Source organism: Coloeus monedula (assembly GCF_965178545.1).
Source record: "Coloeus monedula genome assembly, chromosome: 21".
In the NCBI taxonomy this organism is placed as follows: domain Eukaryota; kingdom Metazoa; phylum Chordata; class Aves; order Passeriformes; family Corvidae; genus Coloeus; species Coloeus monedula.
Window position 1 is genome coordinate 5,822,265 of NC_138801.1, and position 17,103 is coordinate 5,839,367.

General features: G+C 41.4%; 1 protein-coding gene across 3 annotated transcripts in view; it reads right to left on the minus strand.

Annotated features, from left to right (window-relative positions):
* Positions 1 to 16,566, minus strand: part of SPTAN1 (spectrin alpha, non-erythrocytic 1) — a 46,234-nt gene extending 29,668 nt beyond the window's left edge. For 2 of the 3 annotated variants that reach the window (XM_082295461.1, XM_082295459.1), the window contains exons 1-13: positions 16,488 to 16,566; positions 13,583 to 13,633; positions 8,253 to 8,492; positions 7,506 to 7,631; positions 6,045 to 6,185; positions 4,910 to 5,056; positions 4,176 to 4,309; positions 3,368 to 3,512; positions 3,121 to 3,275; positions 1,732 to 1,867; positions 1,162 to 1,263; positions 793 to 930; positions 251 to 361 (exon numbers count right to left, since the gene is read on the minus strand). In XM_082295461.1, the coding sequence (XP_082151587.1) occupies positions 251 to 361; positions 793 to 930; positions 1,162 to 1,263; positions 1,732 to 1,867; positions 3,121 to 3,275; positions 3,368 to 3,512; positions 4,176 to 4,309; positions 4,910 to 5,056; positions 6,045 to 6,185; positions 7,506 to 7,631; positions 8,253 to 8,492; positions 13,583 to 13,615 (1,608 nt within the window). In that variant the 5' untranslated portion in view covers positions 13,616 to 13,633; positions 16,488 to 16,566. The remainder of the gene's footprint in view (positions 1 to 250; positions 362 to 792; positions 931 to 1,161; positions 1,264 to 1,731; positions 1,868 to 3,120; positions 3,276 to 3,367; positions 3,513 to 4,175; positions 4,310 to 4,909; positions 5,057 to 6,044; positions 6,186 to 7,505; positions 7,632 to 8,252; positions 8,493 to 13,582; positions 13,634 to 16,487) is intronic. The other variant, XM_082295460.1, reaches the window with a different exon arrangement.
* Positions 16,567 to 17,103: the final 537 nt, after the last annotated feature.

The following is a 17,103-nucleotide window of genomic DNA, read 5'->3' on the forward strand; positions in this document are numbered from 1 at the left end:
GTGTGCTGGTCTGATAAGGAAGCACCAGGTTACCTGGCTCTGAGACAAAAGCCAAGCCCTATCCCATACTTTCTCCACTATTTTCTGTTTTAGAGACAATACCTGTTACATCCCACAGAACATTTCGGCGGATCATTCTGCAAAGCAAAACCCATCCTTTACCATCCTCCAGCAATGTCTCCTCCCCAGTCAATAAATGCCCTTGTTTCACTTCCTGCCCATTTAGTGATGACCAATGCCAATGTCTTACTGTGATTTTCTCCTCTTGGGCACTTAGGGATTTCTCAAAGTCTTCATGCTTCTTCAGAAGAGCCTCCACACTGTCCAGAGAATCACCAAGGTCTTCATTCAGCAGAAATGCCTGAAGTAAGGACACAAACACATTTTTATGTTTCCATACTCAGCTGCTCTAAGTGAGCTCAAGCACAGCCAGGGATATTTCCTGCCATATGTTATTACTGAAATGTAAAAGATGACATCTGGGATGGTGTTTGCTTTATGCTTCTAACAGCCAATAATTTTTTCCATCTTCTTATTCAACCAGCATTTTACAAGAGTTAACACACACAAAAGCCACATCAAGCCCACTTGTCACAATTCATAGTTTCAGCATTAGATGCAAACAGCCATTGCACCATTTCAGGCAGACAGATAAATAACTCTGCACAGCACCCACTCACTAGTGGGTGCTTATGGCACTGTCAGTAGGCAATACCAACTACTTAAGCCTACAGAAGACTACCCAGAAATTAAAGTCCACTGTATCTGGAGAATTCAAAGCTTTGCACTCACCTCTTGTTTGCTCATCCAGTTGTCAACTTGCTCAGTATCTCTGTAGAAAAGCTGCAGGTCCATGCACTGCTCATACTGCTGTCTGCGGAGCTCCCACAGTTCCAGCAAGGCAGACCTTTCATCTGAGAGGATGGTCAGCTGATCGATTGGGAAGAGGAATATATAATAATTTTATTTAACACTCTAGAGTTCACTTCCATCTCGATGTAAAATCAAATTGTCACTCTAAAAAAGTGGTTAGCACTGAACTGAAAATGACTTCCTGCGTAAAGAATGAAATCTCCAGTTCCTGATGTGATCATCCTTTTAAATTAAGAGACACAGAAGAAAGAGACAAAATTCTTCTAGGAGCTTGTGCTCTCAACTTACCTTTTCTTTAACTTCATCAGAAGCATAGTGCCCAGCAGAGAGCAAAGCCTGGCCTGACTCATCAGCAGATTTGAAGCTGTCTTCATGGGCATCAATTTCTCCCTAAGGAAGGAGATGTGAAAAAGAAAAATTTATCTTAGCATAGAGTGTCAGCATTACCTTACAATGCACATAAGGTAGGCTGCCCACCTCCCCAGCCAGGGGACCTTTTTTTATGGGTTAGGGTTAAATTCCTACATTAAAATGAAACTAGAAGTTGATTTGAGCTGTATTTTTTCTGCTTAATTACAGGAATTCCTCATGATGGAGAACTAAAACAGTCGTTAGGCCAACTGGCTGCTATCAGGCCTACCTTTTATAAAATATTCTCATAAGCATTCTTAAATACTTAGTAATTAGTACATATCTACCATCTAGAAACAATTTAAAAATATTAAATCAGGACAGCAACCTAGTACTGTGTTAGTTGGATGATCAAAGCATTCCAGTGCTGCAACATTGACTCAGAGACTGTGTTAGACATACAAATCAGAGGGCTGTTGACTGGATTTGGCTGTATAACCACTCTACCTTATGTTCCTGATGTCTGTCTAGAAGAGCTTCTGCCCCAGCCACATCATTGGCAAGTTCATCAGCATTTATCAGAGCCTTCATCTCAGTCACCCAGCTGGTGAGGTCTCGGAAGTCTGCGAGAAAGCGCTGCAGCCTTAGGTAAGCAAAGGAAAAAATGGTTGGGAATAATTAACTCGCAGAGTTTCTCTCCCGTTTCTCCGAAGAAAGGGTTACAAACATAAAAGCTGTTCCTCAGATTAAATAAAACAACATAAAAGTGTGCTCAGAATATTGAATAACTAAATATGCTTTCAATCAAAAAAGAAGCCTTTTAAAGTTATGAAAATGTTGGGTTCTAAATCAATGCCTCAAAGACACATTTTGCATATAACTTATATTGTAAGTAAAATTAATATTCCTAACTACACACTGAGGACAACAGAAATCAAAATATAGTTCTCAAGATAATCCACAGGGCTGCTTCTGTCACAACCATTACGGTGTGTGGGGAGGAGAGAACTGTCAGAAAATTTCAACTGCACATGACTCAGCCTTAAAACAAGCAAACAAATCCTCAAATTCCTTCCAGAATACCTTTAGTTGTTGCCTTTGGCATATGCTTAACACTTATCAGCAAAATTGATCAGTTTGTTTCCCTTTTACATTTGCTGTCAATTGCTCTGAAGATACTAAGACAGGGAAGGTAAAGAAAAAGATTATTTGTGTGGGTCTCCACTGCCAAAAATCCCACATCGTGGGAGGGAACAAAGGGCAGAAAAACAAAACCAGAAAGGATGTAAACTAACCACCACATCAGGATTAGTTTGTTTTTAGTATGGCTTCTCAACAGTGATCTAACAGGTTATGTTTCAGAGACCAGATCAGTATAGGCACAAGACTGGATGAAGACAAAACCCACAGCAACAAAGAACTACCACAGAAACAGGGAATTCATTTGGTCTGTGACAATGCATCAAACAATATATCATACTTCAGTCTTCACAGAGACTCTTAAAGACTCCACAGTGAACAGATTTGTAATAAAAGTATTAAAAAAGCTTTTTTTTTTTCAGCAAAGCTGAAACATAGTCAGATAATGTACTTCAAAATGCACATTTCAACTCAGGTAGAGAAAATAGCAAATGCCCTAAAGCATCACTGTGTCTATTTTCATAATTGATCCATAGCCAGAGAATGACAAAAAGCTGCAATAATTTTTCAATCATGTAAATATTTCTTTTACTATGAGAAGTTAGTGTAAAATAGAATTTGGTGAACAAGACTGCTCCAAAAACAAAAGAATCATCCCAAAATTTTGGAAGCAGCACCCCTTTCTTCTCCTTCCAAGAGCCCTCTGTCAAATGTGAACAAGGAGGGAAGCACCACTGCCCTGCTGCAGTGACCCACCTGTAGGAGTCGTTGAGACGAGCATGCCTCTCCGCTGCCAGCGTCCGGATCTGTTCCCAGTTGGCAATGAGTTCCTCCCGTTTCACTTGAATTTGGGAAGCATTTATTGGGTGAGACTGCTGCAAACGGTCAGCTTCTGCACACAGGGCCTTCACCTAAACCCAGGGACAAACTGAGTGAGCTTCCAGCCTTTTACAAGCAGGTGACCTCGTTTAAACTGTAGGTAAAATACACCTTGCAGGGGTACCTTATCTTCCAGAGCTGCCAGGTCTCTTTCCAGGCCTTCGTGCTTGCGCAGTAATGCCTGCACACTGGCTAAGTCTCTGCCAAAATCATCTGAGGCCATCAGCTGCCCTTTCTCCTTAATCCAGCTGATTGTTTCATCCACATCCCTTCAGAACAAAGCACAAATTGAAAACAGTTTGTCTAGGATGGAAAAAGGAAGAAAGCAGGATGTGTTTCCATACATGTGCCAGACGTACTGGCATACAAACCCATATATATAAACACTGCAGCAAACTACAAACATCCTTTAGAAAACAAACAGACTTTCTTTGCATCTCATGAAACTTTGAAGTATATTAACAGGCCGCTGTGACCAGATGCAAACCAGGAATTACAGCACCACTCAGCACTGTCACAGAGTGGATCCATTTTCCCCTCTGGACCCGTCTCCAACTTAATTACAGCAAATCTCAAAATGCTGTAGATGGAGATGAGAATAGAAAGACATTGCTCAAAGCCTCCAAAACAATTGGGCTGACATCTAATAAAAAAAAAGCACACCCCATTTAAGGCTCATCTAGGACAGAACTGGGGGAAAAAGCCCTCAGAGGAAAGAAGAGCAAAACTGCCAAGTGCTGAAAAGCTCCATCAGAATGACCATTCTAAAGTAACTGTAGAACAACGAGGTCTTCATTGAACAAGTCATGCAGAAGAGCAAAGCAAAGCCATAGGAGACAGTAGCTCTTCTCATACTACTGTGTGCAGCTGAATGCATCATTAAACACCCACACAAGGGTTAAATCATTCAGCAGATCCAGCCAAGTTCATACCTGTTGAAACGCTGCACTTCAGCTGCCCCAAAGAGCTTTCCTTGCCTCTGAAGGGCAAGTCCCTTAAGACGCTGCCAGCTTGCATTTACTTCATCCTGTTTGGACTTTATCAGTTCCTCTTCAGGGTGTTGTTCCTGGCAAGCAAAGGAAAAATGCTATTTTCCTATGTTCTTTGGCTTTATGTCCATTGACAAAACGCTGCTGGTCTTCAAGAGATCAATTTATAATTACTGTCCTTTCCAGATGATCACTTAATTCAATAGTTTCCCTGAAATTTCACTGTGCAAACATTCAATACTCTTGTAGTGGTTTCCCTATATACTAATTAGTCCATAGGAGGAGGGCTGTAAACAGCGTCTTCTTTTTCCCTGGAATGAAACACTTCCTGCCCTGTCTCCATCCTTGTTCACACCCCAGATGTCAAAACAGAATAGATATTAAACCTCCTTGTCCAAGAGAAATATATTTAACCCCAGTATGACAGTTTCTCTTACTAATCACTACTCTCCACAATTTCAGAAACATTCCCAGCTGGGGCAGTTATTCAGGCTGTTTGGCAGAAGAACAAGTGAATCAAATGGTGACCATTTAAGGTGAAGATAGCCGAGTACCCATGTGGAGCAAAGCTTAAAGATCTGCCCCAAACCAGGGAGAAAAGAGGGGAAGTTACAGACAAATGTTTGCTGTGATAACTGACTTGCCAAAAGAGATCTTCGACAGACATAAATGCTTACCTGGATAAGTTTGCCAGCAAACTGGTTCACTTCATTTACTCTTTCTTCATGAGCTGCAAGGTCTGTCTGGAACTCTTCAAACTTCTTTTGCAAAACTTCAACATGCTCTAAGTCCTGTCCAAGCTCTTCTGAGGTCACTATTGCTTCCTAGCACAGTGAAAAAAAAAAAAAAGTTAATTTCAGTATATCCTATGGGAAAACACTATTAAAAATTAGGAAGCAAACTGTCCTAATTTTCAATAGGTCAAAGACAATCACAGTGTTTAAGGTCAGATTTAAAAAAGTTTTATCCACTGAACTCCATTCCCTGCCCCAACACCTACCCATTACTGCAGAAAATATGCAAGATCACTAAGGGAATTATTTTTTCATCTTCCTTGATCGTATTAATTTTTCAAGTACTAATTCTTAGCACACAGAGTGACTAGAATTTGTTCCTTTTTACACTGTTTATGGGCATTTGCTGTAGGCTTCTGATGCAAGATTTTTGCACAAGAAGTGCAGTGTTGTATTCAGTAACAGTTATACAGGGTTTACAGTTTGAACCTACAGTGACATAAAATAGCAAACTATCATTTAAGGAAACCACTGAGATTATTTTGTGGCTGTTTTTCTTTTGATAGTGTGGTTTGTGGTCTGCTTCCTTAGAGTTCAAAGAATCAAGAGCCAACCGTCCCCTCCTGCAGTTCATGTCCTTACAATGTATATCTAAAGATATTCCAATCATTTAGTAACAATGTACACACTGCTTGCTGCTTAGGCTGGCTCTTTTCGGAAACAAGTAATTTAGAATATTTACTTAAAAAACATTTCCTTTTCATGTTGAAGATTTCCCTTAGAGGAAACTTGAATTTTATTTGTCTTCTCAAAGCAAAGAAGGAATTGTTTATGCTAAGTGCTGTCCAACACACAGGCTTCCTCTTAGACTAATAACTTTTTTTGGGGCTGCAAAAGAGCAATAGTAGTTTGCACACCTACTGCTGATGCAATGTGAATAACTAAATAAAATGTACAGGTGCCTTTACAAGCTTTCTGTGATTACCTGACCTCCAGCAACTCTATGCTGACAGAAATTTTCCACACAAGCACATCAAATTTCCCATCAAGGAGACAGCAAAGGGAGGTAATTATGCACCTTATCATTGATCCAGTCCAAGACATCTTCACATTCCCGTAAATATTGCACCAACTTCTGTGCTTGCAATAATTTGACTCCCTTCTCTCTCATCTTTTCCATCAGTAATTCCCATAGTCGGTGCAGCTCCTGCAGTCGAGTCTGAAAAAAAAGGATGTTGTTATTAAAATCCCCTGTCAAAGAAGATGAGATTTATTCCTTTCCTGTCCTTAACAGTAGATTTATTTATTTTTCTGAAGTTGTACATCCTAAACCTTACCTTAGACAAAGGGTAGGGGACAAACCTCATGATTTTATCTCCAGTAAATAGTTTTCAAATTATGTAAAGTGGTTTAACACAAAAATAGGAATTACTGAACTGAGTATTTAGACAGTTGTTATTAATTAATGAAGCTATCAAATATCTTTACGTAACTATGAGCTAAACATCCTGAGATAAAATTTGATTTAAATTCTATACTAATGTGAAGTCAGACCAAAAATTTGCTGCTCTCCCCTTCAAATGTTCAGTCTTCTATATGAAAGTCAACTCACAATAAGTGAATTGCATCTTCCTTCGGGAATTTATTTTTATTTAAGGCAACACATTTGTTTCAAGTCAAACTTATGCCATTTCACTGTATTTTAACCACTTCTCTTAACACTAAACAGTTCATATATTTAGTTAACATTGTGAAGTGACATGATATGGACACACTAGGAACAATTGCTAGTTTTAATATTGAGTTTCTCTGGCTGCACTTGGCCTTTCAAAACTGTTGGGAGCCACTATAAACTTTATAGACAACAAAAAGTAAAACTGCACTCCCACACATGCACACAACTTGCAAAACAGGAAAGTAACTGCTCCACCCATTGTTTATAACACTTTGCTCATCGAGACCTGAAACTTGAAAGTCATTCAAGAGAAGCTTTTGAACATCATGGGCGGATACCACTTAATCCACTCAGAAAGTTCAATTAAAGAGATTTCAAGGGAGGAAAGAGCTCTGAGCAGTGCCCAGAAGGATGGTGCAAACCAAGGAAGAAAGGAGACATTGCAAAAGGAAGTTGCACTGCAGAGCCACAAGCTTCACCTACTCGTATGTGGGACCCCACTTGGGTGGCCGTGACTATCGGGCGCTGGGCAGTCCGGTACGGCGTGAAGGACTGAACCAGTGAAGGCAAGTTAGAATGAAATGCTAAACTTATCAATCAAGTTTGATAATCACTACAAAAACATCTCATCTTTAAACAATTCTCCTCAGAACCACATCTAAAAGAAGGTATGAGCTGGGTGCTCATGAAAGAGAAAAACACCTCTGAGCTTAAAAATACAAATTCTCTCATGATTTGACTAATCAAATACCCATAGAATTTTAAAGAGTGGTTTTGAATATAGAGCTATCTGTGCAACCTGAACAAAGTGCTTAAGGAATGGCCTGTAAGAGGGGGGGAGGGGTAAAAAGCTTTAAAACTCACTCTTATGGTTTCAGATGCAAAATGGCCTTCATTTATCATCTGATTTCCAGTCTCATCCAATTTAATGATGGCTCCTGAATTGGCCTGCACCTCAGCTTCAAAGGCTTGGTGCTTCTGCAGCTTCCCCTGAAAGGAAAACATCGAAGAATGTGACTGAGATTTGGTGCACGGACTCCTCCACATTCCCCAGCATCAAGATTTAAAGCGTATTTTATGCATATTCAGGACTGACAAACAAATAATAAAACTGCACAGTTGAAATCAGTTGTATCATGTGTTTGACAGGTGGATTCAAACATCCCAGTTTTAGTTACTTCTTTCTTGTGTTTGCTCTTGCACATGACAGTGTTCAAACCTCTGAGAACCTGTCAGCTAGTTCTGCCCACACAAACTTACTTTCTACAAATATCTTTTTTTTTTGTGGAAACAATAAGTGATAATTCACATTTATTCACAGAGTTAAGGCATCCAACAAATTCTAGGATTAAACAAAGTTGGTTTTACACTACATTACAGTGAGCAACTTTTTCTATGCTGATGTAGCATCTAATCCATTATTAGAAATATTCCAATTACATCAGCAAAAAAGCCAGGCTTTTGAAGAGCACTTTCCAAGGTCATGGGTATTTGCATCCATCTTTCTTCACTCTCAGATCAAGTTTCATTTCTGTGTTTTTTCTATCCCAGCTGACCTGTAACGCCCCAAAATTAATAGTGCAGGAAATATAAAGTGACAGGAAGACTTGCCTGCAAATTGCTTGGGTCCTTGTAATTTTCATCAGATGCAATCTGCAGTTTCTCTTGGATCCATTTTTCAAGCTCATCTGCATCACGCTGGAAAAACTGGAATCGATAGGAATCTTCAAGTTTTTGGCGCCTCAGAGAAGAGAGTTCCTTGAACCTGTGGTAACGGTCCAAAACTTGCTGACGCCTTTCTTGGATATCTTCTGCTGTTTCCAACACTTTTACACCACTTGGATCCATTTTCTGAAAGCAAAAATAAAACTCCATTATGTTTGTCTTACAAAACATTGGTAGATCAGGAAGAGATCCATGCAAAAAAAAAAGCTGTTTTTTTTAAAATCACACATTGTTTACTTACGGTCTTCCTCTGTGTGGGCAGGTACGTGTATAAAATATAAACATCTTACATATAAATAAAACCTCACTTCTAGCAGAAAATAGTGGTAAAGAAAAATTTACAAAGACATTTAACACCTATTTGGTTTGGACAAATATGGCTGCAGTCATGTAATGTCCGTGTCATCTCAAACTGTAGCATGCAAGTGTCCAATAAAAGAGCTAAAAATGTGAGTTTGTGCACAAATATGTGTAGATACCAACACAAAACATTTCTTGTACAACATACAATATCTCAAAACATTTTATTTAAAATATTCAATACTAAACTAAAGAATATTACTCTTCTTTGAACAACAGTTAAGTGGCCCAGATGTATCTATATACACTTACATACATATATAGACCCACATCTCTTTCTGATGCATCTCTTCTTTGTTCTCTAAAAAAAGTTACAAACCCATCCTGCCACTCTCTATGTAACCTTTCAAAAGCAAGTAAGAGGCTTCACAGATCTGGCCTTAGACAAGTAATTCAAAGAGCATTTTATTTAAGCAATGATCTTGCTCCAACTGAAAATCCTTCTACATTACTTTATAAACTAAAACCTAATATTGTTGCCACAGGCAGGAAAGACTTGACTACTCTCTTTTCTATGAAAATTGGGACAATCATTAATTTTCGGTTCCTAAACTTTCAAAAAGCAATTTGATTTTCAGTAAGAGATCTGGGCATTAGAACAGAACTGTAACACAAATTTTAGAAGTGGAACTATTATTATCATTGAAGTTTGGATATTTAACCACTTATTTAACAACTAACTCTGCATATCAAGAGGTTGCTGCAACAAACACTTCTGTGCTTGAACAATATTGCAATTAATGCCTTTGTGTACAAGTGTTTACACAAGTCACTCAATGCTTTTCTACCATCAATTCTGCACACTCCAAGCTAAAGTTACTTCTCATCAATCCTGCCAGAGACAGGGAAGAAACCCAGACTAGAACTGCATACTAAAGGACATGGGCAATCAGTTAAAATACATCATTAAATATTAAATTGTTATTTAGTCATTAGTTAGCTTCATGCTTTAATTAGACATGTATCTTGCATAATTGTATGGAAAACTCCACAGGCTGGAAAGTGTTCTACAGGGCCGTGTTTTCCAAGCACTTACAAAAGGACAATCTGATAGAAAGGAACATATGGGGACGAATCCGCACATTCCTGAGCTCCCTTCCAAGGTCCCCACCCTCCAGAGGACAGCTGTGCCAGCAGCACTCCTTGCTCCCATGAACTCTGAGCCCCAGCTGCACTGCGGCAGTTGCAGGAAGGAAAGAAAAATCAGCTTTTCTTTTTCTTCCACTGATTACTGTCAAAAGAGGGCAAGGAGAAAAACCAACCCAGAGTGTGTTACATAAACAAAGCCCAGGTTTCGTCTTGCAGCGCTACCAAAATCTCCACTTGATTAGTGTATCTGAGTATTAAAAGCTCAAACCCTGAACATAACTTGAGCTCAAGTACAGATATGGTTCCCTGAGAAAGCAGCTGTTTTTTCCAGCACTCTTTCAAACAGCCTTTTTCCTCCAGGAAAGGAAGTTACTGCTAAAAACTTCCTTTCCTGCCCTGTCATGCTGTGTTTGAATCCCAACAATACTTCTTTTAAACTGCACTGTGTTCAGGAATGACACAGTGGCAGCTGGTCTAATGTACTGCATGGCTGGAGCCCCTCTCTGCTTGTTCTGGTTTTGGGCAGTACTGGGAGAAAATTAAATCCTGGTCAGTCTCTGGAACACTCTACACTCATTCACTGTACAATACAATTCAACTTGTATTTCAATATTAAAAATAACCTTTGCAAAGTCATTTGAAAACATTTTAAATTATTTAATTATTTACATTATTAATCTAGGGAAACATTAAAATTATTTAAATTATCATTTCAAACATTGTTACAATTTTGAAAGCCCAATGGGAGACCTCCTGTGATTTACCCTGGGAGCTGGTTTGCCTCTCACCACAGAAGCCAGGCAATCTGGCTCCTCTTTTTGCTGGAATTGGTTAAAAGAAAGGCTCCTTTTGTAACTACAGTAGAGCCAGTCAATTGTAAAAGAAGTGCTTTAGTGTAGCAATAATGGACTGTTCTTCCTGCAGCCCCAGCGACGTCAGCAGTGTCTGTGCTGCCAGAGCCACCAGGGAGCTCAAAACTCAAAAGTCATGGATGCTGCAGAACAATGCAGTCTCCCTCCCTCCCTGGATGTTACCACCTCCAACTGCAGCACTCCCTGGAATACCAAGCACCCCTCCAAGATGTTCCCAAACCTTCTTGGTTCAACTACATCGTTTGAAGACACCTAGGATACACCTCTGCACTTCTTGCACGAATCCCATCAACTAGAAGTTGTGCTTTATGTTTTTAAGGTGAGAAGTGCTGGGATGTAACTGTGCCAGGCTGTCCCCAGATAACCAGCATCATCCCTCCAGCCCCGCCCTGCACAGCCGGTGCTGGGCGATAAGGACGGGGGCTGAGGGAACTTTCCAAGCCCCAGAGAGCAGATCTGGACTGTCCTGAGGACATTTCATTCCTCCTTTCATGCTATAAGACTGACATTAGGTCAGCTTATGTCTAACTCAAAAAATCAGAAATGCTTCTTCACACTGCACCATTTTGGTGATGTTATTTAAAAGGAAAAAAAAAAATAGCCAACAAAAAGAAGTAGGAAAATTAAGGAAAAAAACCCTGAAACAACAAAACAAACTTATTACTCTCAGCCTTCCATCTATGCCTTCCCCAGTCAACAGAAATTATACATAATAGCACACAAAAATATACAACTGCAGGTATTTACAGACACCACAGTGCAACAACGATGATGTCAGCAACACCATTCAAGTTCGGGAACAGCGGAATTGAGGTGGGTTCAACAGGAATTACAGTGGTGCCACACAGCAGAGCTGTCAGCATTTCCCTTACCAAAACATGCTTTCAGGGATTTAAAAGCACAAATGTGAAATACATTCATTGCTAGGCAGAAGATTTTAGTGTATTTTTAAAAACAGTTACATGACGCTTAAAAAAATTCAACTCCTTTGCCTGAAAAACAATCAGATATCGGTACATCATCAAGATCTAAAGAAGCAGTAAAATAATTACTTTCTCTTAAGAAAAGTCCTGATGTGTTATATATATTCAGCATACATGACCTCAGTAGTAGCCTGTAATAGAAATATTTTTCCCTATCACAACATTCCTGCTTCCCAAGTATGCACACATGAACAGCTCGATGCACTTTTTTTATGTTCATCAACATCACACATCGTCAATCTTGTCTAAAGAAGATTTAACTGATCTCAGCTACTCCCTCCTGGGGAACAGGAACAGATTGCTGATCTTTCTTCTTTGAGCAAAAAATGGATGTGAAAATAACCTTCAAAAGGACGGAGAAAAAAAAAATAACAAACATTTTTCCCAGCTTTCATTTCTCCCATTCACAGCTCCCTCAAAACATCGGGGAAGAAACAAACCACCATAACTGCCTGGTTTATGTAAGTCCATAAATACTTGTACTGCTGGAAAATCAAAGAGAATCCTTCTGAAAACGTGCACAGCACTGGCTCCTGCAAAGGGAGCCTGAGCATGTTGTGTTACAGAGAAGGAGCTAAAGGATGCCATATCCTATCCTGGAGATTTAAACACTATTGGGACAAAATTGATGCCTGGCCTTTTGGTTTGTTGAATTTAACTTTACAAAATAAAGACATTTTAAGGTTAGACTATGTGCAGCAGAACACTGTGTCCAAATATGCTATTAAGGAAGGTCACAGCCCCAAACCTCCCCCAAATTCCAAGCCAGAAAAATCAGTCAAGCACTGCAGTACAAAAAAAAAAACAAGATGTGCTGAAGTTGCTGCTTGATGCTGTAGACTCCTACAGACTAACCACAGTGCAGGTAAAATTCAAACCAGCCCCAAAATTTAAGCAGGTATTGCAGGGACACAGAAACTGTCGCATTAGAAGAGAAAATAAATGTAAATTGGTTAAACCAAAGTGGTTGCAAAGCTGATGATTTAGGCTGACAAGAGGGTTTGAGCACAGCCTCAACTATGCACTTTTGAAATATGAAGACAGATAAAGACCTGTTCATTTTTAGGCATTTAATCTTAAAATCCCAATTCCACTATTTAAATAAGAGTAGTTGAATTGCCCATCTGAATTTGGTGTCTTTACATACAACGGGACTTTTTTGGATATGTTTTTGCTTTAACATCACAGACCTTTGATAAAACTATCCAGGGCTGGCAAGGACTGCACTCTGCTGAGACTCCTGAGAAAGCAAATTATCTTGACTGCATTGCAGAAATGCAGAGTTTACAGGTAATGCAAGATTATATAATTAACCCCAGCGTTTTCCATCCCCATTTGTTATCTTTTCATTGTCATTTTAATTGCAGTATAAACATTTACATCACTACCATTTCCAAATAAAATCTGGTTGCTTGTGTTCCCCAGCTGAACTCTGATCCATACATCCTATTTATTTTATCACCACTGAAACAAAAGCATCACTGTGTAGAAACAGTTACACCACAACAACTCAAGGATTATAAATTTGTGCAATTGGGTGAACAGGAAACAAAGCCAACTTTGAATGCACAATGTTCTACATTGTAAATCTCTTCACAGTTGATTTGCAGATGCTATTAAGAAAAAGATTCTGCTCAGGTATGTTTTAAAACAAAAACCTCTTGGAAATTAGTATAAAAACCTGATTATATTGAACTATAACTCCTATAAAACATTCACACATCATGCATCACAGACAGAAATTAAGCAACTCAAAAGTATTAAAGGAAAGGCAGATCAGACACACACTAAATGCAAATAAAGCACCTGCTGTATAGAACCAATTCAAACCAGTGGCTTTTGTTAGAAACAGGTCACTGCAATAAAGGCAGGCAAGTGTGGCAAGGGCACTGCATGCATTACAGAAAAATACCTGGACTTTGACTTTACGAAACGATGACAACATGATGGAAGAATGTAGAGTCTAAAAGGGAGGGGAAATCAAGATAACATTCAACTAATGACCAGCATAAGGATACTGAATTTTTTTCTGTCACAGTACCTGTTAATTACTTTCCTTTTGCTTCCTTGTCACATAAAATAATGTGGTGTGTTACCCAAGCTACTGAAAATGACGAACCTCCTCATGCAAAGGTTACAACATCAACAGGAAAACTTAAGTTAATTCAGTATGTACTAACCTTTGCAGTTAGTTAAAAACAAACCAAAAAACTACCATAATCTGAAGGTCAAAACAGAAAGTAAAGCAAGTTATCTGGACTTGGCAAATGATGGTTCTTGCTGCAGCATAAGCAAGTGTGACGGGTTAATTTGAAGACACAAATTCAATCAGAAGTTTTGGAATGTAAGTATCTACAAAAATGTTGACTTTCAATTGCCACAACAAAAAAAATGGACAAGTAGCAGTTGCAACAGAAGGTATTTTTTGAGATGTAGCTGTTCAGAGTGTCCAATCCACCGAATTTTCCCACCCCATGGACACGCTGCAATCCCTCCACGGAAAACTGCAGCAGCGTGTGTGCCTTTGTGCCTGCTGGAGATGTGGAGGTCTCTCTGGCATTTGCACAGCTTCACCTGTGTCAGCTGCAGCAGGGAGCTGGCACATTCCCACTCTGCTGGACCCATGGGCAGCCCTGGGAGCACAGCCCGGGTTGCGCTCGCAGTCTCGGTCTCCATCCACTATCCACGGCATCTGCAGTCTGCTCCACCCCATTCTTCTGCTGCCTACACTCACTCTAGGGACAAATGTAAAAAACAAACTCCCACACTATGCTAACAAGCAGAGGAGGAAAGGGAGGAATTAGTATTATTTCCTCCGATACAGGGGAAGTGATCAATTGCCCCCAAAAAGCAATGTATTTCTGATCAAAACAGTTGCAACCCCACAAATACATTAAATGGACCAAAAAAAGGCAGCAGATACCAAGTTATTTGTGTTAAATTACTGAGTTTAGTTGTAAATGTCATAGTTGAGAAATACAAATTTCTCACCAAGAGGTATCACCCTCCATCAAGAGAATTAAGGCCTCTCTTATCCTACTGCTATGCAGGAGAAAAATGTGCAAAACCGCTTAAAATGTGTAAATGTAACCATCTTTTTTGTTATTGTTGCTACCTCTGTAATTAAAAAAAAATCAACCAGAATTATGTTTAGCTTCCTGAACTACAGATCTCATATAAGCATTATGTCTAAATCTGTTTTTTAAATAAAATTTCTATTTCAGTCTGACCAATACAGATATTGTGGCTTTTTATTTCAACAAGAATGGAAATAAATTACTTCTTGTGAACAATGTAACCTGTTATCTTGGTTCAAGTATTTTCTGCCATTATTACAGTTACAGATTCTGCACACAATGCAGCAGAAAGCATCCCATTTTCAACCTTTTGTCCATCATTTTCTCTGCACAATCTATAAATAAGGACAACTGAAGATTTCAAAGAAGAACTCACTGCTAGTTGTATATAAATGCATGAAAATCCCACAGTGGAATTTAAAATTTATTTCGAACAGATCTGAATCCCTGACGAAGGCCTTTCGGTGAACATAGTCATTGGAATCTTCTGGCACTTTGCTGAAAACAAAAATGCCAAAAGAAAATGGATTACTTGTTTTCCAGAAAGATACCATTTCAGGCCGAGTTGGCTTTTTTTGGGTTGTTTTTTCTTCTTTTTTCCCTGATGTGTTCATTCACCATCTCCAGACAACTGCTCTTCAAAACCTATTTAAATATGTATGAAAGACTGCTCAAGAGTCACGTACATTTTCGACTGGAGCACGAAGCTGGTTTATAATAAAATAGCTACAAAAAAATCCTGAACAGCCAATATGAACCTGCTGAAAAAAGATACAGCGATAATTGCTTGGTTTTCCTTCAGTATCAGGGACAATGGTTGCCCTATTGGCACATATTTATGACCAGCAATGCAGATTTATATCGTTATAACCAGGTAAGGTGCATGCAGGCAACAAATTGAGAAACGCTTGACTTGGGTTTATTTTATATTAAAAAAAAAAAATTAATCAGGGCAGGAACAAATCCTGATTCTTTTACAAAGGAAGCAGTAGACCTTGCTCTACATACAAAGTGACACATGTATGAAAGGAACAGAGATCGGGAGATTCCTTTGAAATGCCTCCCTGCTTGTCAGCGCTGCTAAGCCACCCCCCTGCCCGGAGACCCCCGGGCCCTGCGGAGCGGGCTCTCCTCCATGCCCCGGCCCCTCCATCGCTTCTTCCTTCTCCTCACCGCATCTCCTGACCTTGGACAGGGCTGGGCAGCCGCGGGAGCCATTGCTGTGCAATGATTCCCGGCGCCGCGGAGCGCCGGGGGCTGCATCCCCCGGGAATTCTCCCCGGGAAATGCTGGGTGGCACCCCTGAAGGGACGGGCGGGCACGGCGGGGGCTGTTACCGGCAGGGGATGTTATTTTCCGCCTGTTTGTGCCTCCTCGGGGCGCTGAATGGGATTCCAGCCGCGGGTCGCGCTGCCCAGGGCGGCTGCGGCCGCTCCCTGTCCGCCCGCCCTTCACCCGCGCCGCGCCCCCGCCCTTCGCTCCGCTCCGCTCGCCCGAGGGCCGCGGGGAGACCCTGGGCCCGGCTCTGCGGCTCCCCGCGATAAAGAACGGTCCGGCGGAGCCGCGGAAGGCGAGAGCGAGCGGCGGCCGGAACGCCCGCGGAGGCAGGGCCGGCCTCAGCCTCCCCCGGCGCACCCGCACACCTGTGCCCGGCTGTGCGTGCGGGGCTGGGTGAGCCCGAGCCGGGCGCGGTGAAGGCCGCGCCGCGCCCCCCGCCCGCCCTTCGCCCCATCCCCTCACCGGGTCTGTGGGTGCGCAGGCACCTCCCGCCAGCTCCGCGCCCTCCACCACGGACCGCGCGCACCGCCCGCGCCCGCCTTTTTATAGCGCGGCCGGAGGTGACGTCAGCGCCGCAGAGCGGCCCTGCTCGGTCGGCAGAAAGCGCCGAAGGACTTCGGAAAGAATCGGGAAAGGGGTGAGGGGAGGCCACGCCCACCCGAGCTCCACCGGTGAACAGCGGGGAGCCGGAGAGAGCCGAGTGATTCCGGAAAAAGGCGAGCAGTTCCGGAAAGACAGAGGTGTTCGGGAGAAACCGAGGGAGAGGGTCCGGAAAGGAACGAGGGGTTTCGGCAGCGACCGAGAGGTTCCGGAAACAGCCGAGCGGCGGAGCAGGGTGCGGAAGGCGTTTGTGCCCTGCAGGGACCGGCCTCGGGCACCACAAAAATACACGATTTGAGGGGGAATCGGTTAAAATGCCCGCGCAGGGGGGCGACAGAGGGGTCTCTGCCCCCTTCTCCGGCGTCAGGGTCAGTCTGGGTCTTAGAGAGTCGATGTTCTCTGCCTCAGTTATGGGGACAGGTCACCTGTGCAGCATCCAGCCATGCTCAAAGCAGCAGCTTCGTTAGTTTTATATTAT